Source organism: Eubalaena glacialis, chromosome X (genome assembly GCF_028564815.1).
Source record: "Eubalaena glacialis isolate mEubGla1 chromosome X, mEubGla1.1.hap2.+ XY, whole genome shotgun sequence".
Classification (NCBI taxonomy): Eukaryota; Metazoa; Chordata; class Mammalia; order Artiodactyla; family Balaenidae; genus Eubalaena; species Eubalaena glacialis.
Genome location: NC_083736.1, coordinates 18,725,063 through 18,752,227, shown reverse-complemented (window position 1 = coordinate 18,752,227; position 27,165 = coordinate 18,725,063). Strand labels below are relative to the sequence as shown.

General features: G+C 42.4%; 1 protein-coding gene across 1 annotated transcript; it reads left to right on the top strand.

Annotated features, from left to right (window-relative positions):
- The first annotated feature begins 9,620 nt into the window (after positions 1-9,620).
- Positions 9,621-26,937, top strand: SMPX (small muscle protein X-linked). Its single transcript, XM_061178102.1, has 3 exons — positions 9,621-9,659; positions 20,538-20,624; positions 26,803-26,937. Exons 1-3 carry the CDS (start codon positions 9,621-9,623, stop codon positions 26,935-26,937), a joined length of 261 nt encoding a protein of 86 aa, XP_061034085.1.
- Positions 26,938-27,165: the final 228 nt, after the last annotated feature.

Genomic DNA, 27,165 nt, shown 5'->3' with positions numbered 1-27,165 from the left:
GTAGAAGCGCAGGACATTGAGCACAAACATTCCTTCTCTGTGAAGCCCTCAGCATTGTGGGAGAGTTAGGGGCACCTTCTTCTGAGTTCCTGTAACAGTTTGTCTATAGCACATAAGTCCAATAACCATGCGGTTATTTACTTGTTTGTCTCCTTGACCAGGTCATGGTGAACAGGCTTCTGGAACACAGAGCTATATCTTACTCATTTTTAAACCCTCTGCGTCTAGCGCTATGCCTGGATCATAGTAGGCACTTGATACAATGATGGCACGTGATGAATGAATGTATGAATAAATGAGTGAAATAGTATTCTCATGGGAAAGGATGACTTAGCTAAAAGCTGGGAGTAACTGAGAGGTGGAGGCCGGCAATTTTTCTGAGGTCAGAGGAGCAGATACTGTGCTTCTGGAGATGGAAGTCTGAATTCACTTCTGAGGCTAGATAGCCCCTTTATTGGGGCAAGGAAAATACTTTGGGTAAAAAAAGCTCTTGAGCTGTACAAAGGTGAAACAGAGGTCTCTTTTTGAAATGAGAAGTTTGTAGACAAGGAGATGCTAAACTCTTCTGCGTAATTATATAAAAGACTTTTTCCTATGGGTAGAGTCATAACTCTGCACATTACTTCTTCTTAGAAAAACAATTTTTCCTCTCTGTGGGTACTCGTGGAAGAAAGCTAAGTTCCAAGGAAGGAGACAGAAGCATGGCCACTGCATCATGGCATACGACAGGGGCTAAGGAGAGAAGTGGCTTGGCTCACACAATCAGGTAAGGAAGGAAGTCATCACATAGTATGTACCTCAGGGGACCAGCCTTGTCACCTGCTCTCCTGCATGAAAAACAAGCATTGATTTGTTCATAGTTATGGGGTCAAAAATTTAAATTTAACACAGAAGTGAACGCTATGGGAAAATAAAGTGTTTTCAAAGGTCATAGCTAGTTTCTTTTTCATAATTCTTTTTTCCTAGCTAATCATTCTTCATTTGCTAATATTTTCTTCTCTCTGTCAGCCTACACAGTTTTTTTGTTGTTTTTTGTTTGTTTGTTTGTTTTGTGGGGAGAGGTTACCTGTTTACACATAATGGTACAAATAGTTATCTGTTAATTCATTTAAAAGTGTTCATATTATGATTTATTTTCCTCTTTGCCCAAACTGTAGGTGGGCCCAGGATAGAGAAGAACTGAGCAAAGAGGAAACTGAAAGAAGCCTGTAATTTGGGGTACATGATAGGAGTCTTACCCACGAGGGCATTGAGGGGCTGGGCAATGGTATGAGCAGCTTGGCTCTCTCTGTTGGCTTGTATGTAGAGGAACAAGGGGAAACCCATGGAATTTGGACCCTGAAGACTTAGATTCGGGTTTTGACTTGGACACTTGTTAGGCACGTGAGTTTACCTTTTTCAGGATGATTTGTCATTTATAAAATGGAGATAAATAAAAACAACATCTCCTTCACAAAGTGGTAAGGATTAAATGAGATTCTGTGTGTGAAAGCACATTTTCCACTCTAAAACTCTGTATGTATGTGTGTATCTTGTCTACATAACTACCATTCTCTTTTGTCTTCATTGCTAAGAGCATCCTGATTTTATATGAGATATTTGAGCTTAGCTAATCATTTCTACTCCATTCACCTTCCACCACTTATTTATTTTCTTAGCCTCCTTTGCAGCCATGAGACCCAGTTCCAGCCAACGAGATGTAAGGGGAGGTCTGCTGGGGCTTTGAGAGAGTTTCCTCCCTGACAAGAGGAAAGCCCCTTTTCCCACCATCACTGCCATTCTGTATTGTTTGGATGTTAGTGAAAGATCCTGATTCTTGGAGCTGTGGCAGCCATTTTGAGAACATGAGGTAAGAAGCGTGAGGATGAAAAGCTGACTTGTTGAGAGTGGCAGAGTAGAAGAACTGGAAATTGCCTGGGTCTTTTTGACTTCATAAAATTTCTGAACCAATCTGGAACTACCTCACTTCAGGTTTTTAGGTTTGTGAGATGGTTAAATGACTTTATTGATTGAGCCACTGCTAGTCAGGTATTCTGTTACTTGCAACTAAATGCATCCTACCTGATACCATGTGCATAGTGCTTATGTGGGAGCGTGCATGTGAGTGTGCTTCCTTGAGGACTTTGGTGTAACAGGTGAGAACACTAAATATGGCAGTCAAAAAGCTGGGATAACTGGCTCTGAATTAACACTCTGAGCCTCGACTTACTGATCTATACAATGGGAATAATACCACTTAACCCACAGTGTAGTTGGGAGGGCTAAATGAAATAATAACTACAAATGAAAATGCTTTGCAACTCCACAAGGGCTATATAGACCTAAGGTGTTCTTAGATATCCTCCTGCTGTTTGACTGTCGTGGAGGAGGGATGAAGGCACGCAGGTAGAAATGACTTAAGTGAATTTGGTTTTTGCCAACAACCCCCAATGCTGCCCCTCTTTCATGATCTTCACTGAAATATTCCCAAAGGTCTCAAGCTGTCCCCTCAATGCCCAGTACTGTCTAGTTCTCCATTTCTCATACTTAAAGATGCTTTCTTATTCCTTCTTCTCCCATTTCAGTTTCCCCAATAAGACATGGACTCATCTTGTGCCCGTCACCTCGGGCCCAGTTAATTGTTGCCCACCAATGAAGTTATGTGTTGGTGTGTGCCCAGGGCTTCCTCTGTTATACGAGGCCTTAAACTGATGGGGTGACAACAGTAGATCACGGAAAAGCACTTGGCTTCTTAGTGCTTTTTGGGGACCTCAGTTGGGAGGGCTGTTCAGGTCACAACTATTCCCCTCTCTGGGAAGGACCTCCTCCATAGGTGTGCACCCCAATGGCCTCCTGTATGCTAGGTGACCTGGCCAGGAGTTTGGTGATTAACTCAGGATGGGGCAATCAGAACCCTGGGATTTTAAAAACTGGAGTGGGAGAAATAGATTTGGCACTCTCTAGTGAGGTCTGAGTTCTTGGTTCTGGTTATTTCTGAGGCCCACCTGCACCCCATGCCTTTCCTGCCACAATATGAAGCTTTCCCAGTGAACCCCCTTGTCTTGGTTTGGGTTACATCAAATCCAGACACGGAGACAAGGACTTGGTCTTGTCTGTTTGGTGGTGTATTTGGGTGATGATCCCGGAGAACGTAAGTGAGGGAGTGGGGAAGTGAGAGAGGGAAAGGAAAAAACCAATAAGGGTGTAATAACGAGCAAGTCGTTTCCTGCTGTGGGCAACTGAGGCTCAGTCCTGCTGGGGACCTCTGGAAACTGGACCATATCTCACAGTCATTCCACCAGAGGATGGGGAGGTGGGGCGTTTATCACCGACCTCCATCCCCACCGGCTGAGATTTGTCCCTAGGGGTGTCTGCTCCCTGGCACTTCTGGGTCATGCCTGCAGCACACCCAGGCAACTTGCCTTGGAGATGGAGAGAGCCCCAATGCGGAGAAGCAGAGAGATTCAGGTTTTTGAGGGGTGAAGCTGACAGTGTCCTGAGGACTGTCTATAGCTGCAGAACTCAGGTGGGCAGAGCAATACTGAGAAAGACATCAACAGTGTCTGCCACACCTCCTCAGGGCTTAAACTAGTTCACTTTGCGTTTCTGTCACTTATGACTACAGAAGTCCCGATTATGAAGCTCACCTCAGTTCTTCCCACAGAGGCAGCTACGTCCATGTTGGGCCAGCCTTGGGTACAAGGCATTGCCGCCAGGCGCACTTTCCCTGACATATGCCACACCAGTAGCTACTGAGGGGTCAGTGGGGGCAAAAGGACTGTGGCAAAATGTATGGGCTGGCTGCAGGGCCAGGGGTCAAAAATGGCTCATTGTTGTCTGGTGAAGGGCTCTGAACACAGAGAAGCAGCCAAACATCTGGGGAAATATTAAGGTGCCTACCCTAATCTCTTCCCCAGTGTGTAAAGAACTCACTTTTGGTGCCATATGATCTCAAAGTACAATGTCGAAACTGAATTTTGAAGACACAATTCTTTTAAACAGCACATGAACAGAACTTAATGGTGAGCCCCAAACTGAGATGATGCACAATTATCTGCTGACCTCCTAAGTTACTGGAAAGTTGTTTTTCTCTTTACTGACCTGAAATCAAGTGTTTGGAATGCATTCAGTTGCAGGGAACTCACATCTGACTTTAAGGGCTCATACAGATCGGAGCTTCTTGGCCTCACATAACGAGAGGACTGGTTGCTGGTGATGGTCAGCAGCTGACCGTGCTGTCAGGGACTCAGTCATCCCTCACTTTCATCCACTGGATGAATTATAAGTGAGCCCACTCTGCTTAGTCCTACTGAAGGGGAGTTCTACGCAAAGGTAGTTTTAGAGGCTATAGAAGTAAAAAAAAAAAAAAAAAAAATTAAAAGTAGTGTTAAAAATAATGAGCATGTGCTTTAGGATTTGGCAGTGTTCTCTTTAAAAAGTGTTTTGCCTCATACCTGGTCCTGGCCCTGGTCATACTTAAGACAGATATTTTCTCTTTCGTTTTGTTCTGTTGCCTCATGTGCTGTAGGGCCAAAGTCATTGCCACGAGTAGGGGCGGTATAGAGCAGAGAGAGCAAGGACTCTGGGCCCTGGAACCACACGAGTCAGTTGATCTGTGACCATTTTTGACCGATGAAAAGGATGATATCTGGTAGTTCATCATAATCTGACTGAGTGTTGATTATGAAGTAACTTTCTCAGCTCCTCAGTGACCAAGCGAGGACTCAAACACTGTCTGTGGTGCCATGCCGCCTCTCTCCAATTTTCATTGAACACTTCGGGTCTTCTCACCTCTGGGTAATAAAGCTAAAGATAGAAACTTTTCCTACTTTTCAAACTTTCCTGTGCCCCCTCAGAAGTTGTGAGAAAACACAACCAGCATCTTCTGGAAGATTAGGAAGGCAGTAAGATTCCGGAGCCACCTTCCGGCTGACATTTGAGCCCTGCTTTCAGCACGGTCAAGCCTTTTGGAGGCAGCGTATGGCTTGTATCAAACTCTATATTTAGGAAGAACAACTGTGAGCTATGACAGGAATTCTCTTTAACACTTATCCTTAAACCGAGTTCCCCTCCAGCCCCGAGCCAGGAGCAGCTCTCAATACCGGGTGAGGCAGGGAGCACTTGAGCTATTTCAGCCGCATGAAAAGCATCGGAACTGAGATCGCAGCTCAGAGGACACCGGGCGTCCCTTCCACTCACTGAGGAGCTTTGTATTCTTGCACCTGGCTGCCTGGAACTTTCCTCAGGCAGGAAGCAAGTACATAAAGCAGGTAAGCAGGAGGGCCCAGCTCAGGCAACTGGGCTTTCTGAAGGAAATTTCCTTGCTACCTAACTTGAAGTAGCTACTTATAACTTTGTAGGCTTGTAACCAGTGGGTGTAGCTTCCTTGTAAATTCACTGTTCATTGGTGATGTTGCTGCTTCTGTGTTATAAATTGTTGCGGGGGTGGGGAGGTTGAAAGAATATTGAACTAAAAGTAGTTTTCATTGATAGGGACATTAAGAAAATTTCCACGGTCCAGATATGATGACTGTGACCCTGAACATGAGATCATTTTGATTCTTATGGCCAGGATTACAGTCAGTCAGCTGCAGACTGATTCGGGCTGTAAGCCTAGAAATAATCAGGAGAATTTGGGGCAGAGAAAAGCTATAATGCTAGCTCTTTGGTTTACCTAAATGCAAATTATTGCCAGAGTTGTTAACACAGTACAAGTTTAAAACGCTTTTCTCCTCTCCCTAAGCACCAGGCTTGGCCTCAGTGATAAAGTTCTATCAAACTATAGATCCATTAATACTCCAGACCCATCTTTTTGAAAGCCCCACTTCGATCGCAGTGTTCCCCGTACCCAGCAGAGTAGAGGGCAGCAGCCCTGTCTCTCCCTATGTGGGCACCAGATTCTGATACGTGGCAATGCTGAGTGTCTCTTCCCTCTCGGCATATCTCAGGCAGAGTTGAATAAAGACTTAGTTCGGACAGCTGAACATCTTTCTACACCCTTCTTGGGAATTATTTTTAGCAGCAGACAGAAGATAATTCCCTGTGAGACTGAGCTGTAGCCACTTAATTGACCTTTAAAAAGAACAAACGAAGCCCCCTCTCTCCATATATTGATTTATTTTCCTCTGAATCCCTGCTTATTAAATTAGCGATATTAATGTTGACAAATTTTTAGTAAGTGAAAGAGTCTTACTTAGAAGTCAGATATTAGATGCTGTCCAATCAAATACCAGCAGAGGTATATAGTACATGACTCAGCATACGGACCATTAAAGATCCCCACTGACTTGCAGAACTGCCAGGAAAACTCAACTGTGCTAAGCCGGCAAGCATTTCCATTGTAGTATAGGCTTTGTAAAAGTCAGTATATGCCTGGTAAAACTTTCCATGTTTTCAAATTGTAGCCAGAACCAGGAGACACAGTAATAGAGTGCTTTAAAGAGTACCTCTTTGGATGAAAAGCTGTGGCCCCGGTGTGAGTGGAGTTGTGCATCTAAGGCATAGCTTTCTTTTCTGGTCCTGGGATGAGGCATGCAGATACAGAAGGAAGGTGCATTCTACACCCTGCATCCCTAATGGAGGTGAACGCAGGGCCAGGGAAAGAGCCAGGGAACACTGTCTATTTTTATTCATCAGTCTGCTTTGCCCTGATTTCTCTGAGAATAATGAGGACAGCAGGAACGGCTGCAGAAATGATTTACACAAACGTTACCTAGCCTGTTTGCAAGGAATGAGAGCTGGGATCTGACCAACTTTCTAGAGGTGTCTGTCTCGCAGATTGATGTATATGTTAAGAAGGAATTTGTATGCAAATAAGATTATACCAATGCTATACAAGGCCCAAGGAATATCCATCCGCTAGGCTGAGAGGTCCACAAAATACAAAGCAATCCAGGACTTTAGCGAAAAAACAAAATCAGCCTAATTAAAAAAAAAAATCAGCCTAATTAAAAAAAAAATCAATGCGGTATAAATAACACAATCATTCATTGCCTGATTTTTTTCCACATTTCAACTTGCTATTGTAATAACATAAAGAAATTCCTAATCCCCACATTTCAAATTGACATACAATAAATTTTTTAAAGTTCCCAAGTGATATTAGTTAAACTTTAATTGTACACATACAGAGAATGCTATATGATGAGATATTTAAAGTCCTGTGAGAATTATTGCTTTGCATGTCTTCTAATAGCTTTTGAGGAATAGAAACATTAAAAATTAAACTGCCAAGCTTTTCCTTTTGAAATTGAGCTGTGTGTCCTAGATCCCAAAATTAAAAATCCTTCATTGACTTTTTGACACTGCAGGAAAGACAGCAACCTATCTGAAACATATCATAGAGCAAAAATGCATTCCTAATTGTTCAACTTGTTATTGCTTTTTAATTTTTTAACCATATTTAAAAAAATAAATTTATTTATTTTTTTATAAATTTATTTATTTTTGGCTGCGTTGGGTCTTTGTTGCTGCGCTCGGTCTTTCACTAGTTGCAGCGAGCGGGGGCTACTCTTCGTTGCGGTGCGCAGGCTTCTCTTGTTGCCGAGCACGGGCTCCAGGTGCCTGGGCTTCAGTAGTTGTGGCACGTGGGCTCAGTAGTTGTGGCTCGCGGGCTCTAGCGTGCAGGCTCAGTAGCTGTGGCGCACGGGCTTAGTTGCTCCGCGGCGCGTGGGATCTTCCCGGACCAGGGCTCGAACCCGTGTCCCCTGCGTTGGCAGGCGGATTCTCAACCACTGCGCCGGGCTTCCCTGGTGGCGCAGTGGTTGAGAATCCGCCTGCCAACGCAGGGCACACGGGTTCGAGCCCTGGTCCGGGAAGACCCCACGCGCCGCGGAGCAGCTGGGCCCGTGAGCCACAATTACTGAGCCTGCGCGTCTGGAGCCTGTGCTCAGCAACAAGAGGGGCCGCGATAGTGAGAGGCCCGCGCACCGCGATGAAGAGTGGCCCCTGCTTGCCACAACTAGAGAAAGCCCTCGCACAGAAACGAAGACCCAACACAGCCATAAATAAATAAAAATAAAAACAAATACTTAACCACTGCGCCACCAGGGAAGTCCCTAATTTTTTAACCATATTGAAAATAATTCTACCTAGACCCTTATGCATGGAGGCTGTATCTGTATATTACCAAAACATTCAGGTGAAACTTTAAAAAAAAAAATCCCATTGTTTTCATGTATGTGACTCCAAGGACTATATAGTTGAGTATACTAATTACAGAGATTTAAAAAAGTTATGTAATTGTTTAACTTCATATAGTAGAGCCTAAGACTTTGAAGACCTCAGGAAAAAAAAAAAAAGGAAGTTTTTCAGAGTCCTCAGTTCATAAATTTTATCTCTAAAGTGTGTGGGGCATCACTACAGCAGTTTTTACTCTGTACTTAGAGTTGTAGACCAGTATAGAACTAAAAAGTCTCCAGCTAAGGGCAATGGCAATAAAACAATACATATTTGCACCATGCTTTACAGTTCGCAAGGCATTTTCAGGAACCTTATGTCATTTTGATTCGTACCACAACCTGTGAAGCAGGTGAAACTTAAGGAAGAGGAAATGGGCCTAGAGATGTTGACTGACGTAGTCCAGAGGACACCGGATGTGCGGCAAATGCCAACACGGCGCTCTGTGCTCATTGACTCACCAGTGAGCCCACGCACTTACACCAGTCAACTGAGGAAACTCTAGTCAACCCAGTTTATCGTTTGGGTTTAAAAAGCAGCGTGTTTTTAATTCACTGAATTTCAAACTTTTTCACTCCGTCCTGTCGACACTTAATAGACCAAGCTATAACATCACTTGTACAGAGCTGGGCTGTTCCCTGCTCCCCGAGCCCCAGTAAACCTCGGCCACTAGTCCCTGGGCTCTAAGTCAGGTCTCACAAACTGAAAGAAAGCAAAGGTCCTTTGGGAAGGAAGCACTGCTACCTCTTAGGGATCTGACATGGTCACATAAGTCCTATTTGCCTTCTGAGACTGATTCGTTAAAAGAAAAGAAGACAGAGGTGAGGCTTGCCTGCCAGCTGCCTGGTTTACAGAGCCCAGGCTCTGGACGCACAGAGCAGGGAGACGCGGCCCATGTCCCCCAGGTCTCTGTGCAGAACAGACACGTGCACAGCGAGCAGGGAGCATCGCAGTAGTAAGAACGCGGTACGGGCCATTTCTCTTTGGGTGTTTGATGGAGGCGAGGCGGTCCCGATGGACTGATGTGCAGCCCTGGCAACAACTCGGTTCAGATCAAAAGTTCAGTTTCAAGCAGAAAGCTTCTGAGGCCCCAAACAAAGGTGTTTTATTCCCACAACCTCTTTGTTTTGCTGTTCTTGGCAGGGGGGCAAGAGGGCAGGGAAGGAGATGATAGCGCCTTTCAAGTTTCTGATTGCCTATCATGAGCATCAGGGGCGAGGCATCTCAGCATTTCTCCTTCTGAATGATTTATCCAGCGCTCTAGTGTTCCCTCTCCCTGAGGCATTAGGAAGGAGAGTCTCTAAGTAACCGGAAACTGAGACTGAAAGAATATACGGCCAGTGAAAGGGGTGACTGCCCAGTTGAATCATGAGTTAAATTCAAATTTATCACGATTGAGAATCTGAATGCCGCCACCTCTAACAGTTTCTTACCTGTTTTTTTAGGGATAAGACCTTGTCGATATGTCGAAACAGCCAGTTTCCAATGTCAGAGCCATCCAGGTAAGTAGACATATTTGTGTTTTAACATCAGCAACTTCCAGTCTGTTTGCTTAATAAATCAGACTTTATGTGACTGTTCACCCCAACTGATGATTCACCTCAAAAAGAAAAGAAAGACTCGTGTAAGGTACAATTAAGGAAGGATATAAGGCTGGTAATGTACAACTGAGAAGGGAGAAGCTATTTTTTTAAGAGAGTCAAAGTTTATAAATGAGAATTAAATGGTCTTCTACAAAAATGCAGTGTGTATGTTTTTTGATATGCTTTTTGATGTGTAAGTTTTTGATATGCTCATCGATCGGAATTTAAAAATTCAATTTCCATTTTTATATCCAATTGAGTTTGTTGACTCATCTGTTTAGAATACATCTTTCTTTAAATAACATCCTTTTCTTGTCAAGTGTTCTTTCCAAGGCTTGGGTATTTATCTTTTAAGGTCCGTATGCTATTATGTCTCCTCATGCCCTCTCAACAAACAAATTCTTTGGTTGTTTCATCTGACTTAAGTGTTACCCACAATAAGGGGAGGGGGAAGCAGGCATTTTGGAACACAAATACAATTACGGAGAAAATTTTAGTATTTGTTTTGACTCAATACTAAATTTGTTATTTCTCTTAAGAGCTTGGTGTTTAGCTCTCAAGTGGCTCCCATACTGAGACGGTGGGCACAATGCTTTATTGTAAAATTCCATCTTTCCTTTCCATCAAGATGGAGCCATCTGTACTTTCTCTAAAGGAACTTTAAAACTTTTTTTCCCTGGGCTTTCCTGAATACTGCACAGCATATGGTAGTTTCTGAATACTTGCGGTCTGATGCACCATCATACATACACCTACTCATAAGCAATTGACTGTATTTTGAAGGGACATGCATGTGGTCAGATTGTGGGGTGAGGAATCCTAGCACACACCGGTGGTGGAAGTGGGTGGAGGGACGTATCTTTACCCGTCATGACTAATGCATAGCCTTAAATGGATGGGGTTCTTAAGTGGTAAGATATATAACAACCTCTGGAAACCTGTTACAGAACAAACCACCAAGGAAGGGCCTATTGGCAAGGATTCAACTCTGCATTGCCATGTTTGGCCCTCTGGTGTCCACCTAGTGAGTTTCTGATGTACGTACCCTGACATTGGTAGAATTCATTTTGCCTCCCAGGCCTGTGAGCATCCTTGAGCCTTTGAACCTTCTCTTTTACCCAGTGTGTACAGCTGTTAGTGGCATGGGCTGTGAAGCCAGATTAGTGGAGTTTGAATCCTTAATCCATTTTGTACTGGTGTGGGATCACGGGAAAACTACTTTACCTACTTTACTTCTCTGCCTCTGTTTCCACATCTGTAAAATGGGGACAGTACTCACCTCCTAGGGCTACACGTATAAGATGCTTAAAACAGCACAGTAAGCCCTCATTAAGGGTCACATTGTTACTATAATACTTATCATTCTGGAATGCTCTGTGTTAAAGTGACAAAAAATAATACCATTTAATCACTGCATTTGAAGCTCTCAGAGTGCTAAACATAAAATTTCCTTTTTATTTTGCAGGACACAAAAACATAGTCTCTCAGGCTGCCTTTTATTCTCTTCCTTTTATAGCTGAAAGTGTGTTGATTTTTCCTCCTTAGTGCTTCCTGGCCTCCCTCAAATCTACACTGAAAATTCACCCGTATTTTATCTATTAATTTTGACCTTGATATATTTTTAGGTCTGTAATATTTAAAAAGCTGCTATTGACTGTTCTCAATAGCTGTTATTATACTGCATCTAAAAAAAAAATCCATCTACTCTACCAACAAAGGCAGTGCTTCCTTATGGATGTGGTATTGCCTCTCTCAATATATTTTATGCCAGACAGAAAGCCTAATTTAATGCACCTTCAAATGAAATACTATTTCTTGTGGCTGAATAGGATCTGCACTATCTGATATTTTCCTATCATTTCTGCATTAAATGTAGGGTCTATTAAATAAAATATGAAAATGGTTACTCTATACAAAATGCTTTGTAGTAGGAACATTACCTAGGCTATGGTCTTGTGTGGAACAAATAGAAACCCCAGCTGATGAAGGAGTGCCCTTGTTGTATAAATACTAAAGATCTTAAATGTTCCATTCAACACACTCTAGTCACTTCTTTTTATTAGGATGTCATTTCACATTCAGTTCAACTGTCACATTCTGGGTGCATACTTTGTTCCAGGCACCATACTAAGTGTTGGCTATGCAAAGATGAACTGAAACCTGATCCTTGAGTTTGAGGAGCTCATGGTCTCCAGGACTCACTAGCTATGCGACTTTGGGCAAGTTGTTTTATCCTCTTTGTGCCTCAGTTTCCTCATCTGTCAAGTGGGGAATTAATAACATGTGAGCTCATAGGGTTGCTGCGAGGGTTAAATGAATCAATACTTGTAAGTGCTCAGGCCAGTTCCTGGCTCATTGTAATTGCTCAATAAATATTAGCCATTATCATCAATCATCATCATCGTAATCATGTGGTTCAACAGTTCCCAAAGTGCGTCTCCCGGAATAGCAGTTGTATGGGATGTTGTTAGTTAAAGGGTTCCATGCTAAAGTGTTTGGGAACACAACATTAAGCAAAGTTGAATAGGATCTTTACTGCAGGATTTCTCAGAGTCCATAACTTGCTAATGGCTTCATATATTTCCAAGAAGGCGGTGATGTATACAATGTTTTCTAAACATATTGGACCTTTTAAATGAGTATCTTGTAGGATAGTATTTTGCAGTGCAAACTTCTAGAAGTAATGACTTAGATCTCTATTTTGTCTGGATTGAGCAAATTTAAGCCTCTGTCAACCATATTTCTAACAGTCAGGCATAGGTAGTTGAATTACTGCACCTATGTACACCAGACAACATGGGGCCAAATGGTTATAAATCTCTACCTGGCCATTCACTAACTCTGTGACCTTAGTTCACCCTTAGTTTACCCTTCTGTAAAATGAGGACAATCATACTACTTAACAGGATTGTTATAATGAATACACAAAATAATGTATGGCAAGTGCCTACTTTATAGCACACAAAGTCCTTAAGAGATGGCTCTTCTAATTATCCAAGTAATGCATGGAATGGCCTTGTTTTCTCTTCAGCTGCTTCCATCTCCTCCCTGCCCCAGAATAAGCGGGAGGCCAGAATCAGACCCACCCTCAGAGGAGATGGACAGTTGTCTTTCACATCCACACTGAAGAAGAGATGGCCTTTGAATTGTAAGGGGATTCTATCTAAGTCTGCATTACTTTTCAGTTGTATTAGTGAAATCTCATTTATTCCAGGGACATAAAAATATCCTGAAGGAGTCAGCTGATTCTTCCATAGTCTGGAGAGGGCCTTTGTCTCCTAAGCAGCTGATAAGGCTCTAGATCAGACGTTGGCCCACCTTTTCTGTAAAGGACCAGATAGTAATCAATACTTTAAGATTTACAGATCGCTGGGCCTCTGCTGCACTATTCAGCTCTACTGTTACAGCACAAAAGCAGCCATAGGCAATACATACATGAATGGGTGTGGCTGTGTGCCAATGAAAGTTTATTCACAAAAACAGGTGGCAGGTTGGATGTGGCCCATGGGCCGTAGTTTGCTGACCCCAGTTCTGTGCTCTGTAGGCTGCTTGTTAAACCCCACTGTTGATGGGAATGGAGTTGCAACCAAGGTAACATCAGCACACTAGGCACAGTGGGTCTGATCCCTTCAGATGAAAGAATTTGACATGACAGGTGGTGGGGAAAGCTAGAGCTGCCGGGAAATCTAATCCCAGCAGCGATCTGTTTGGTAAGTCTAATGAGACCAAGTGACACTGACCGCTGGCAGCACCTGCCTGTCCTTCCCCTTCTTCCTGAACACACCCCCTTTGGCAACTGCCATGGGCCTCCCCAGGGCCTCAGCCCACCCAGAGCCTATGTCCTCTGAGTCGTCACTGGCCCTTTCTCTTCACCATTGATCAAAGTAAGCTGAGTATTATTTGTCCTTTCCCGTGAGATGAGAGTTTCATGGTTGAACGGAAAAGAGTCCTGTGCCCTAGTCATAGCTCTGCTCCGTGACTTCACCCCCCGGTCCTCATGAGCTGCAAAGGGCAGGGGGCGGGGATGTTGCATTAAATGACCTGTAAGCCTCTGTTCAGCTTCTAATAGTCCATGAACTTCTTGAGAATAACTTCTAAGGTTTTATTATTAGGACGATAATAATAGTCAGTTTCTTCAGGGTTTACTATGTACTTGGCATAGTGCAACGGGATTTCCATGGATTATAATGAAAGGTTTGGAGAAGCTAAAAAACTCACCCAGGATCACACAGCCTGTGAGTAGGAGAGTCAGGAACTGAACCCGAGTTGCCTGATCCCAAAGCCCATGTTTGGAACCATTTTGCAACAGTGACTAGTCTCATTACTTACCATCTCCACCCCGGCACCGAGAGTGAAGATGGAGGAGTGGGTGCAGAGCACCTAAAGTGTAATCATAACTACCGAGGCTACTTGAAGGACAATTACCATTTTATGGATGCTGGGTCCTCCCTTTTAAAGCCCTCAACTGACATTCAGAAAGGGGGTCAGCATTTCAGCAGAAGCAGCTAATAGCTTACACTGATTAAAGTCATCTTAAACGTAAGTCGGCTAGGAGTGAAAAGTAAAAAGTAAAGTGACTCAGTAACAAACATGGTCTTGAAATACAAATGACCATGGCCACTGAATCCCACCTCTCTGCTTAATTGACTTAATCAAGCTGCTCATGAAACTAAAACTAACTCCTTTATCATACATTTTAGAGGAATGATTATATGAGCCTTGCATCATTAGTTAGCGTGTGGCTTCCTACCATGGGAAGTTTCCATTGTCACCCAATCCACGCGTAGAACAGAATATCTTGATGCCCTGAGTTTTAGTACTTCTTTCCCTTCCCCACCCGTTACCATTGCTCTTCCACTCTCCATTGCTCAGGGCATAAGGGCTCCGTGGAAGAAGAAAACAGCCCGACAAAAATATTTACAGACAGTTGTTAGGGACTCTAATTCCATCTAGGATTTCCAGTTTAAAAAAGATTTCAGGTATATGACAATCCTTGGTACAAAGGAACAGACTATCACCACCCATGGTTGGTCAGTTAATCAAATACATTTATTAAAGCTAATAATAATAATGATGATACATACCTTCCTTTACTATTGCATTTAAATGCGAAAGATAAAATATGAACTTTCATTTGTCACATGTTTTTCCTTTGACCTTGGATCTACTGTTTCTTTCTTAGGTAAACCACTATAACACGTTGTTTATGATTTCCACTGCTGGTTTCTTTGAAGTGTAGCCAGAACTTGAAATGTAGCAGTTTGACTCTAGAGCTACCTCCAGCTGGTGATCTTTGCTGCTCTGCCAGGGCTCCATATTGGTGACGTATACTGACTAAGGGATGTCATTTTTTGAGGCTGACATTCACAAGTACTTCAGAAATATAACCTGCCTTCAACCGATTGTAGACATTCTCTTAATAGCTGTACGGTACATTATTGAAATCTACTTTCCCCTGGATGACAAGACTACAGTTGAGTCACTCAGGAAATTATTGAAGAGAACAAAAAGTGTTGAGAACAGAGGGGGAAAAAAAAAACAAACAACCTTTCACTATGAAACATCATGGGTGAAAAACAGTGGCTGAGTGGGAGTTTCTCAAAATTGTATTGAGTGGGAAAGTTCTGTGTGTTCTGAATCGATTTCATATTTCAAGAATCCCTAAAGACAAAGAAGTTATGCATTCTAGAGATACAGAGCTTTATTTTAAAATGGGTGGGATATATTTTAGTTGGTGTGTGTATGTGTGTATGTGTGTGTGTGTGTGTGTGTGTTTGTGTGTCTGTCTGTCTGTCTTCCTAATTTAGGCTAATATATCAAATAAGAAATCTTTTAAAATTAGCTATTGGGAAAACACCCCTCTTTCTGAGAGTCTTCTGTGAAGATGCTAGAAATCTCAAAATGCCACATCCTGCTCCATTCAGAGAAGGACCAGGACTGTAAGAATAGGAAAGCACAGAAAGAAATACTGTAAAATGCAACCCTATAGGGGTTCCTCTTCGAGCGGCTGGGAGAAAGGCATGGGGGAGGCTAGAGATTCTGGCAGGAGCTGCTGGAGACCTTGGAAAACTAAAGATAGAACCCGTGGGGAGTCATCTGAAACAAATATGCAATGGGAGGAAACTCCAAAAGCCTGAGCTCTAAAAGGAGAGACGGAGTGGGGACGAAAAGGGAGGGGGAGATAAGAGAACAAGGTCTCTGGAAAGCAAAGTGGAGTGGGATTGTCAGTACCCAGTGGCTAGCAGCTACAGAATCCAGCCCACTGGGGAAAGATGCCATTGCACTGTAAGTCACACAGGAGTGGCTGTGGAGGGAATACTGTTTCCAGAATTCTCGGGCTCAAAGCCTGGAGCTAAGCAAGAGAACAATACAAATAATTAAGGGACTCGTGGAATTAACTTACAGGGAATTCTTTCTGCTTTTCTTCACCTGGTGAGATCAAGTGCAGTATTCATTTCACATCAGATAGGTCTATTATCAGGGAACTGTATCCTGTTCTGGCAAAAGATGATCTAGTAGATTTTTTCCATTCCAACTTTGAGGATGTAACAAAGTATGTATAGCTTGGGAAAGTGATGCACTGGATCTGCTACGTCAGGGGCATATTTAGAAATATCTAAGATGAATAAATCTCAAGGAGGGAAAAAAAGCAAGGGAAGGTGTTACAAAAGGAAAAAACAAAAGCCTGCTTCCTTTACACTTACACAGAATCTATATAGAGAAGGAAGTCCAACCTTATATCAACTCCAGGTCATTGATTTCTGTTTGTTTATTCTTTCATAAGAACGTAGGTCATATTCCAAACCCATTTTGAGTAGCGAATACCATGTTCAATTTGCAGATGGAAAAATCGAGTCATTGAGAAAGTATTTTGTTTGTGTTCAAACAGCAAGTCAGTGAAAGAGACAAGAATATGACACCAATCCTCTGGCCGATGGAACAAAAACAGAGAGCTATAGGTCTACACATTTCTATGAAATTCAAGTTATAAGGAATTTTTCTTATGGTTCTAATTTAGTCTATAATTTGTCACTCAAATATCACCGCCCTACAATTATATTAATGAATCGTCTCTAATCAGTTACAAAGCAATCCTCTGACACTCCCTTAAGGTGTACATTAATGACTGGATACTTGACACGTTCACAGGCTGCTCTGGATCCTGTCAATATTTGCTGTCAAAAAAACCATTTAGGTTCCGGGTTTCTTGAGTCATGCCTTAAAGATGAAAAAGCATCAGGCCAGTGAGTTAATGGCTCATTTTTCAAATGTGGCTTTTTTTGATGCCTATTCTAGAATTATCCATTTGGCGTGCCCCTTTTCCAAGGCCATTCTCAAGGTGTAAGTTTGTGTGGCCTTGAGCAAATCACCTAACCTCTTTGAGGCTCAGTTTCTTTATGAGTAAAATGAAGATGATAGTCTGCACCTCAGAAGTTTGTTGTGAGGATGAAGGTGTTAGGACAACCTAGCTGAATCTTGGGGTTTTAGGGTGGATAAGGGTGGTTTGTGGTGAACGTGGGGAGGGGTAGTTACTGTTCCACAACCTCACCACCAGGTTAAGATGAAAGTTAGTCCCAACCCAACTCTGCCACTTTGTTAAACACGCATTTGTTAGCAAACAAGCGGAAACCATCCATACAGTCTGTCTGTGAGCCTGATGAAGCCTCAGCTCTTGTCCCTTTAAATGCTCTGAGTGACTGCCAGTTTGCATAAAATGTTCATGGGAGGCAGGTGGGGATTCTGTTGCCCCTAGTTGGCAGCAGCCAGCTAGAAATCCTCATTATTAATGACTGGAGACAGGCCCATTTAGGGACCACTCCTCTGAGCTCTGTCTCTAAAGATGCAAGCTATAGGCATCAGATTCTTACACTCTGTTCAGCAGGGTGGGAATTGTCTCCAAAATATTTTAACCACTCTACATATCTTAACCTCCTCCAACTTCATCAAGAGAAGCCATTTCTAATAGTCATTCCATTATTTCACTGATTTTTTGCCATTTATGCAAACATTAAAGCCTCGGTTATTGGTGGAGATAAACCTAACAGAAAACACTTGGAGCAGCAATCTGGGGAATGTGGTCTTAGTGATATTTTACCACCTAACCACCCCAGGAGGATGAACTCCCAATGAGAGCAACAGTGTTCCCTACAGTTGTAGTTTAAACCAACCTGTGTGTATAAAATATCACACTGTCTATGCTAAAGAAGTTTAAAGTAAATTACAGACATCTTAACAGTGGGCAGAGTGAACATCTTAAATGCACATCAATACTCATTCACTTAGGGGTGATCTCTTTCAATGGTTGTCAGATTTGGGCCCCCAAGTTCCTTGGAACTGCACATGGTCCAGGGTTTGGGGGAAGCAGATGGGGTGTGGGCTCCCTACAACCTTAGCCAGAGCAGCTCCACCTAGTTTGCATTTTAGATATTCTCACAATACTTTACTTAAAAGAAGGGTTCCATGGCCAAGAAGGGTTCCATTAGTGAAGCCTAACATTCACATTAAACAAGTGCGGAAGACAAGACCCAGAGCAGTTGTCACTCTTTCAAGTACAGAGAATCTATAGCCACTCCTAGCATTGGGCTCTTTTCACTACCATAGCCACCCAGGTACCATGGAGAGGCTACATGCATTGCTAAAATCAACCTCTGAGCAAGAAAAGGTGGTATTTCCATAGCATGTGCTTTACTGAATACATCATCCTGGATGATTTTTACATGTTCCATTACTGAAAACTACAACCCACCATAGAGCATACACACTTGATTAAATGGGTTAGTTTAACAATCTTATCTTTCAGAAACAATACATTAACTTGAACTTCCCATTAGGAAGATGCCCTCTGTAGATGCTTAATAAATGGGTCAGGGTAGTGGTGATCTAATTAAACTTTTAGCCAGTTAACTGTCTTCCAAATAGTTCCTATATCAACTTTTCCCCTCTTTCATCCAAACTGTAGTAATGGAAATAGTTATTGGTTCAATATACATCATCTTCGGTGAGTCTTACTTACATTGTTTTGATCTTATTTCAGGACCCTAATGATATTTCACCCTATCTAAGACACTGTCAATTGTAAAATACCAGTATTTTATGTCCTAAGAAACAAAACAACTGTGCCCATTAAAAATTTAAGATAACACACCATTGTAAAGCAATTATACTTCAATAAAGACGTTTAAAAAAAAAAATTTAAGATACCATTGACTGTAAGACACACTCTGATTTCAGAGATATTAAAAGAGGTGCATCTTGGACTTCATGAAGTATGCTACCATATTTGCCACCACAGAAGACATGTTTTCCCCCTTGTCTTATACCTCCTCCTCCCCCCACTCTAGGCCACCTGATATTTCCATTAAACAGAGGAATAGCATAGAAGGCTCAGCCTTAGTTTTTCCAAAATGCTTCCCTCTAAAATTGTGCTGCACTTATATTTTAGCATATATGATACGTACTGACCCCAAATACTTCTTGGCTTGCTGGCCCTAGGAATGGTGATGTACCTCTCTTGATACCCACCACAAACACTTTGGATCTGTTTCCTTTCTGTGGGATCATCATTATTCTAGTAGGGAAGAAAGTTTTAAAGCCCTATGTGGAAAAAGTCACTTCCTGTTCTACGGAGCAGAACGCAGATCCACCATGTTGCATGAACACGGACACTGGATACTTCCTGTGTCTTGAGTTAAACATTCCCCTGGCAACAGAGCTCATATCAGGCAGTTCCAAATACCACACTTCCCAATGATTTTGTTTGGTGTGGTACCAAAATTGGCCAAACTGAGTCATAAGGTAACAAAATATTTTGCTCCCTTTGCTCAGGCATCATTTTCATTCATAACATCAGAGCACAATTTCAACTTTTCAAGCCCACATATCCAACTACTCATAAGGCAACACTTTATCTCAAGTGGAAAAAAATACATTCTGCCTTAAAAAAAAGTTTTAATGCTTGTTTTATGTGAGTGATACTCCTGGGTGAAGATGTTTTTGGTCTGCATTAAACATTCTTGCCTTTTGATAACAGATGAAGTATGGACAAAATTCAAATTTACATATTCTCTTTCCCAAGTTTGAATTACTATGTCGGTATTTTCCTTACATAATTTAATGTCTACCATATTTCATGTTTTCTAGAAGGTATTTTATGTTTACTGTGGGTAGAAATTGGTATTGCATCTTAATAAAGGACAAAAATCTATGAACTGTGATACCAATGAACTTGACTTTCCAGCACTCTCCTTATGCACTGACCCACACAGTGGTGTGTCGGGGAGGAAGTAAAAGAGTGTCAAATTACAGAGACCTAAGGAAGTGCTAGAATAGCCGTAGGACATTATGGGAAGGAGGAGGTGGTTTAGGAGGCGTGATTGCCCCCCTACCGTGGTAAATATGAAGGAAGCTGAAGGAGGGCTAAGATGTGGGATGGTTTCTGCAAATGCCATTGCCTCCTTTCCTATCATTATGTGTTCTTTCCTCATCCCAGAGAGTGGAAAATATTAGGCACCACAGGAGGGCAACAGCCAGAACAATCTGTCTTCCAATTCTTCCAGCCAATAGGGAACTGTGAAATCACTGCACAGACCTAAGGATGAGTACAAGAAATCTGGAATAAATGGAAGTCAAATTTTCCTTGGCATATTTTTGTACTGTCATTATAGCAATTTTCTTGAGGTAAAAAGCTTTAAAGACGTACTTTTCAGATTTGTTTTGCCTCACAATGATTACCATCTCAGAGTGTCACTGCAATTTCTTACTTTCCTTAAGCTAAATCTTCCCTGTTTTCTCTTTTAGGCAAATATCAATATCCCAATGGGAGCCTTTCGGCCAGGAGCTGGGCAACCCCCCAGAAGAAAAGAATGTACTCCGGAAACGGAGGAGGTGAGGAAAACTGAGCTGGCAGAGCTCAGCACCATCTTTCTCCTCCAACACCCTGACTAGAGGAGGGCAGAGGCAAGGCGAGGGCCAGCTTTCCAGGACAAGGAGGGCACAAATGGATGTGGGTCAAGGAGTCATCATGCAGTACATACATTTCTTTGGTTGTCTTGCTCAATCAGCCACGAAACACACTGACCCTCACTTCCCTCCAGCCGAATCTAAGTGCCTGGCCCAGGTACTTGAAGATGCTGAGTTTAGCATCTAGTTTATTGATTGACTGCGTGTGTCTTCTTGTGTGTGTGTGTGTGTGTGTGTGTGTGTGTGTGTGTTTAGGGGGAGGGGGAACCTCTCAGATGCTCTTGGTTCAGCAACAGTCAGTAGCTTGCTAAGTTTTCACTCTGAAGCTTTTATTCAATCTAGCTGGATGTATGTAGTACAGCTTCTGATGAGTGATGAACCCCAGTGGGAACGCAGGTAATAAGCACATGAAATTACTTGTGGATTCAAACAAAAAGCCCCAATCTCTGGGTATTTCCTTTGAAAAGAGGAACTTGCAAAGGAGTCTATCAATTTCTGTATTTTTCCCTCCCTTTAATTCTTTTCCTTTCCTCCAAATTCAAATACCCAGTCTTCTAAAATGGGGGCTACAATTCATCATGGGTGCAATAAACATAGTTCCCTGCCCAAATGTTTATATTTTTTCCTCAATTCTGACTTTTCTGATGAAACCTGGAAGGTCTGATTCTAAAAAAAAAGTTAAGGTCTTGGAGCAATAAAGCCACAGGGCATTGCAAACTGTATTTTATCTTTTTTAAAAGGTGAAAAGGCTTTTTAAACTTTTGTAGGTGACCTTTTTGGTATTTGCTAATAAAACTGGTTGTCCTGCATCTAACCTTTTTCTCTCATAAATAATTCCTCATGTGGTCCTAAGTTAGTGGTTCCAGCCTCCTATAAATAGAAAGATAATTTTTGAAAGGAGGAGATAGAGTATTTGAGTGACATTGCCAAGTTCTGGAGTTTCAGTCACTAAGTCACCCTTGATGAATAACAAATTTTCAACATACAAGCTGAAAAGACCTGGCCCTACTCGGCTCTGATGGTACATAATTTCAAGTTCTGCTGCTGCTAACTTGGCCACCCAGTTAGCTCATGATCATGAGCTCTCCCTCTGGGACTTTGGTCAAGTATCTGAGTCTCTGCCTGCAAAATACGATTCCGTCCATTCCTCAGAGGGTTGCTGTGAGGAAAGAGTCAGGTATTCAATAAATGACTGTTCATCGATTGATCGAATTATCCAATTTTTATGAAGGACTCCTGGGCCTATTATTTCACATGTTGTAAGAAAAAAGCACAGGGAGGTAGAAGGGAGGGCAGAAAGGCATTCTTTCTACATCTCCATTCATCTGTAATTAGGCTTTCTTCCTGTGCTTCGTGGTAAGCTGTGTGTCACTGTATCTGGCAATCAGTTGGAAGGTAGCTTGACTCTCTTTTCACACTAAATTGACTGATGTGACTGTTGTTTTGGAGGCTTGCATCCATCTTCCTCTGTGGTAGAGATGGCCCTCGCTTCTTCTCTACAACTGGTACTTTCCTCCACACAAGTGTCCCAGTTAGGAGCTTGGGAAAGCACTCTGCTTGTACTCTTGCCTTGTCCCCAGCATGATGGTTCCAGCACATTCTAAAATAACTAAGAACTGATACAGCCTGGGTTTTGAAAACTTACTTTATGACCAACCACATAAACAAATGGCCAACCAACATTCTTCTCAGGATGGAGGGAGAGAGGTATCCACAGAGATCCAGAGACCCCAGGAGTGTTTCTTGAATTGAGCTACACCTTTCTTGTGGGGCTCACGGGTCGGGAGGGTGGCGAGGGGTGGTATTCCCTTATTGTGAGAGCAGAAAGGGACTCTCAGGACTTGTGGGGTCTTACGGAGGGGTGGGATCTAATGACTCAAGTTCTGGGCTGGACCTTGGAGTAAGTTTCTCATGGAAACAATATTGCAAGGGGAGCAGTTAGGCAGCTTGGTTTGGCTACGAGGCCCCAGCCACCTTTGGTTGCATAATTTGAATGGGAAAATGGAATCTGAATTCAAATAACCTGTAGAGCCCCGCTTTTCTATTACTATCCAGTTTAAAAACTCGGAATTGCTTACTTTCTTAGATTTGGGATTCATTGCTTAGCTTAGCATTAAGATAATCACTGTCTAAAGTCGAGGGCATAACAAACCACTCCTGAACAGAACAGGCCACCTCTATCACAGCCAGGAGCTCCCCCATCTCAAACCCGCTACCATCTCAGACGTGAAGAAGATGGACCCCAGCAGGAAGCCAGGATGGGCCATCTGACGAGGCCTGTGAGCACTGGCTGAGTCTCCCGCCCACCTACGGTCTCTGTAAGCCCTTGCTCTGCATAAGACAAGGCAGCTGCTTGATTAAAGTGATTTGAAGTGTATTGACAAGCCCCTGCTCTGCCTCCCAAATCTCTCAATTTCATCATTACTAAGCCACAAAACAGCACATTGGGATTTTCTGTTAATTATTTCCCTCTCCACCTGATCCCTTCACATGATGCAAACACACTATTTAATTCTAGTCTTGCTACTTCCTAGCTGTGAGGCCGTGGGCAAGTTTCTTACCGCCCCCCCCCACCTTGTGCCTCAGTTTCCTCAACTGTAAAATAGGGATAATAATGGTAGCAGATTGAGAATTTTTAAATTAACTAATTAATTAGTTAATTATTTCTTGGCTGTGTTGGGTCTTCGTTGTTGCGCACAGGCTTTCTCTAGTTGCGGTGAGCGGGGGTTACTCTTCGTTGCGGTGCGCGGGCTTCTCATTGCGGTGGTTTCTCTTGTTGCGGAGCACGGGCTCTAGGTATGCAGGCTTCAGTAGTTGTGGCACGTGGGCTCAGTAGTTGTGGCTCACGGGCTCTAGAGCGCAGGCTCAGTAGTTGTGGCACACAGGCTTAGTTGCTCCACGGCATGTGGGATCTTCCCGGGGCAGGGATCAAACCCGCGTCCCCTGCATTGGCAGGCGGATTCTTAACCACTGCACCACCAGGGAAGTCCCACGGATTGAGAATGGATGTGAGGATTAAATGAGTTAGTAGGTGTAACTTAGAAGAGCTAGCAGTGTGTTTGCTGTTATTATTACGTCTCCAGTGTATGAGCATAACAAGCACATCAGGCTGTTGTGTCGTACAGAAGAGAGTTTAGGGGAAAACTAAATAGGGCATCTGGTAGTAAAGAGGGAGATGAAGGTGAGACAGCTGGGAAATGGTTCACCATTTTGCCAAATTTTACAAATACTCTGTCACCCCCCAAGGGGGGCATTTCCCTTTGACAATAGCCATTTCTGAAACTGGGAATGGCGCGGGGCTGATAAGCCTTCTCTCAAGCTTTCTTTATCTAAAACCAAAGAATGTCTTCCATATCCCTTCTCAATTCAAATATCTACTTACAAAAGAAAAGAGAGCGTACTTAGCCAAATGGGGCCATCTGGACCCTGCCTGTTCATGCCTTAACGTATTATAATTCTTATGATAACAAATTCATAGAAAAAAAATGGAATCTGATTCGCATTATTTTTTAAAAGATGAGAGAAGATTCAGTTAAGAATATGCACCACCACTAACCCCCTCCTGAGTCAATATCTTAAAACCTACTTCTTAAATATACCCACTTATAATTTTCCATTATATGTGACCTTACCAAATCAAGTGTTAAAAGTTTTACCTTGATAAATAAAAAACACAGTGCATTGAGGTTTTAATAAATTTAAAGGAAAAGTGCCTAATATTAAGTATTTTCATCCTTTAACTGTGTATGCTTGCACAGTAAATCTTTGCACACAGACACATAACTGCACACGCTGGTTTTCTGTGTTAATTGTGCCAGTATAGCACATTTTGATATTAGAAAGATAGTGATTATGACTCACCCAAGAACTTAACAGAAGGAATTGGAAACATTTTTCTCCTTCATACTTCTTTATTAAGATCTACCCACCTAACAACCATGGGAACATTTATAAGTGAGGAAACATTTTTCATTTCACCACTACATATATATATATATATATATATATATATATATATATATATATATATATATATATATATATATATATTTTTTTTTTTTTTTTTTAAAAGAGCACTTTATAGCCTTGTTTAAAATTTCTTTCCAAAAGCCCAACAAAGAACATTTTGGAATACCATGTCCTCCAAGTGGATGTTTAACAGTTTTAACTATTGCTTCTAAATCTGCATTTATAAATGATGAATGTGCGTGCATGATGAAAGGAAGCTGAGCCTATGGCTCTGTACATTGACCCAGGGAAACAACATTTTCCAGGTATTTACAACAAATATTTACAACAGGTACAGTCTACATCGAACTACTCTATCATTTCGTGTGGGTGACATGTTAGCTATTTCATCAGCACTGGGTCAGATTCAAAGAAAATGACTATAGGAAAAACCATGAGCCCCTCAAATAAGCAATTTAAAAACGTTTCTGTAAAGGACACATCTACCAAATAATTTGTTAAAGTTTGGGAAGCTTGAACATTTTCTTCCCTTTCCCTTTAGGGTTTAGACAATTTGAGAACTAGATGTAGGAGCCAGATGGGGGCTAAAGCACGGCATTGGCTTTAATACCCAAGTTACAGGGCTGCCTAGTTAGGCCGGCAACACATATGGGCACAGGGCTTGCACCTGAGAAAAACGTGCAGTTTCTTATTCTTTTTCCCGGAACTGTATTGGTTCACTCAGTTGCTGGCCCAGCAGGTGGAGCTCTGCCAGTCTCATAGGGGGCCTGTTAATTTGGGTCCTCCAAGAAGCAGATCCAAAGATGGGATTCGATGGGCAAAACATTTATTGGGGAAAACACTTGTAAGGAAAAATGAGAGGGTCCTCAAACCGTGATGCAGGTGAAGGAGAGTGGGACAGAGGGTTGGGCGGAAGCATCTTAGACAACAGTGCTGTTCTAAGGAAAATTCTCAGCCCAAGTCCCTCTCAGAGGAGTCCCAGGTCTCCCAGGAACAGGCCCGCCTTAGGATCCTATGACACTCAGTCACTGGCCACAAGCAGCCGTGGGAAATGTGACCTCAGCGTGGTGATGGGCGGGTTTCAGGGTGAAGCAGCTGGGCCTGTCATTCAATTATCCTCCCTGCAGGAGACTGATCTGAGAGGCGTGCTCCTGTGGCTGCCACAGGGATCAAATGTTCCTCCAACACCTTCGTTCCAGGGCCCTGGGGAATATGCCCCCCACTGCTAGAAAATAGGAGGAATGAGCTAACCAGCAACTGTCTGTAGTAATGAATTGGAGTTCTAGGAGCCACACACAGCAACGGATCTTACTGTTTTACAGCCACTGTTAATATGTGTGCTTGGTGTATGTACATAGAGGCATAGATTTGTCACTATGGCACACTCTCAGGCTTAATCAGCTAAACAACCATCAACAAGTGTGCCTGTGCACTTCTGTACCAGGCATTGGAGGAGCCACAGAAAAAAGTATAGGATGTGGTCCTGCCCTAAAGCCACAACAACAGAAAAACATAAAACGATAGGAAACGTAAAATACTTTCCAAAGCAGGAGGGGAGAGCTGGGCCTCCTCCGCCACTCCATCCTATCCCACTCATATTCAAAGAGGTTTTGCTTATGTCAGTTTCAGTTTGTTTCTGCTTCCCAGAAATGTCATTGGAATAAAGGCTGGCAGCCACTGCACCCCAAACAAAAGAACGGAAAACTCCTGGACCAAGTCATTGTTAGAGGTAGCTGTGCACTAACAGTCTACAAACCTCTGCCTTTCAGGCGTCTTACGATATTATGATACCAAATTAAATTTGATCTTGTAAGATGCTTCTCTTGGAAACACAACACAAATCCTTTTAACTAGTGGTAATTTTTACTAGCTATCAGACACTGAACAGTACTCTTGTGTTTTCTAAGTGATGCGGAAATTACTTGTTTTCTTCTTCCAACTTTATTCCTCTATAAGCTTCAGGAGATCTCTTGAAACTCTGAGGGTATTCCAACAGCACAAGAAAAAGTCACTCTGCTAGAATTCCTCTCTGACATTATTTTTGCTTTAATTGTTTTCTGCTTCATGTCTATGACCTAGAGAAACCAAATGTCTTTTTCGGTGAGCTAAATCTTTCTCCTTTTTTTCTCTTCAGGGTGCTCTTCCCACTTTGGATGAGGAGAAGAAGCCAATTCCAGGAGCTAAGAAACTTCCAGGACCTGCGGTCAACCTATCTGAGATCCAGAATATTAAAAGTGAACTGAAGTATGTCCCCAAAGCTGAACAGTAGTTGGAAGAAAAAAGGTGAGTGAAAAACTATTTTCTTTGTCTCAAAAAGACCACTATAAAAATGGTTTATGGAAGCCTTGCACCGAAGGAGTCTGGAATTCCAGAAGTGTTTACTAAGGATCAGGACCTTCAAGTTAGACCAGTATTTCTGGCGCAAAGTTTTTCTGGTATGTAAAGCCAAGTTTTTAAGCCTATCTTATTCCCAAACCAGTCAGAGGGCCATTGAGGA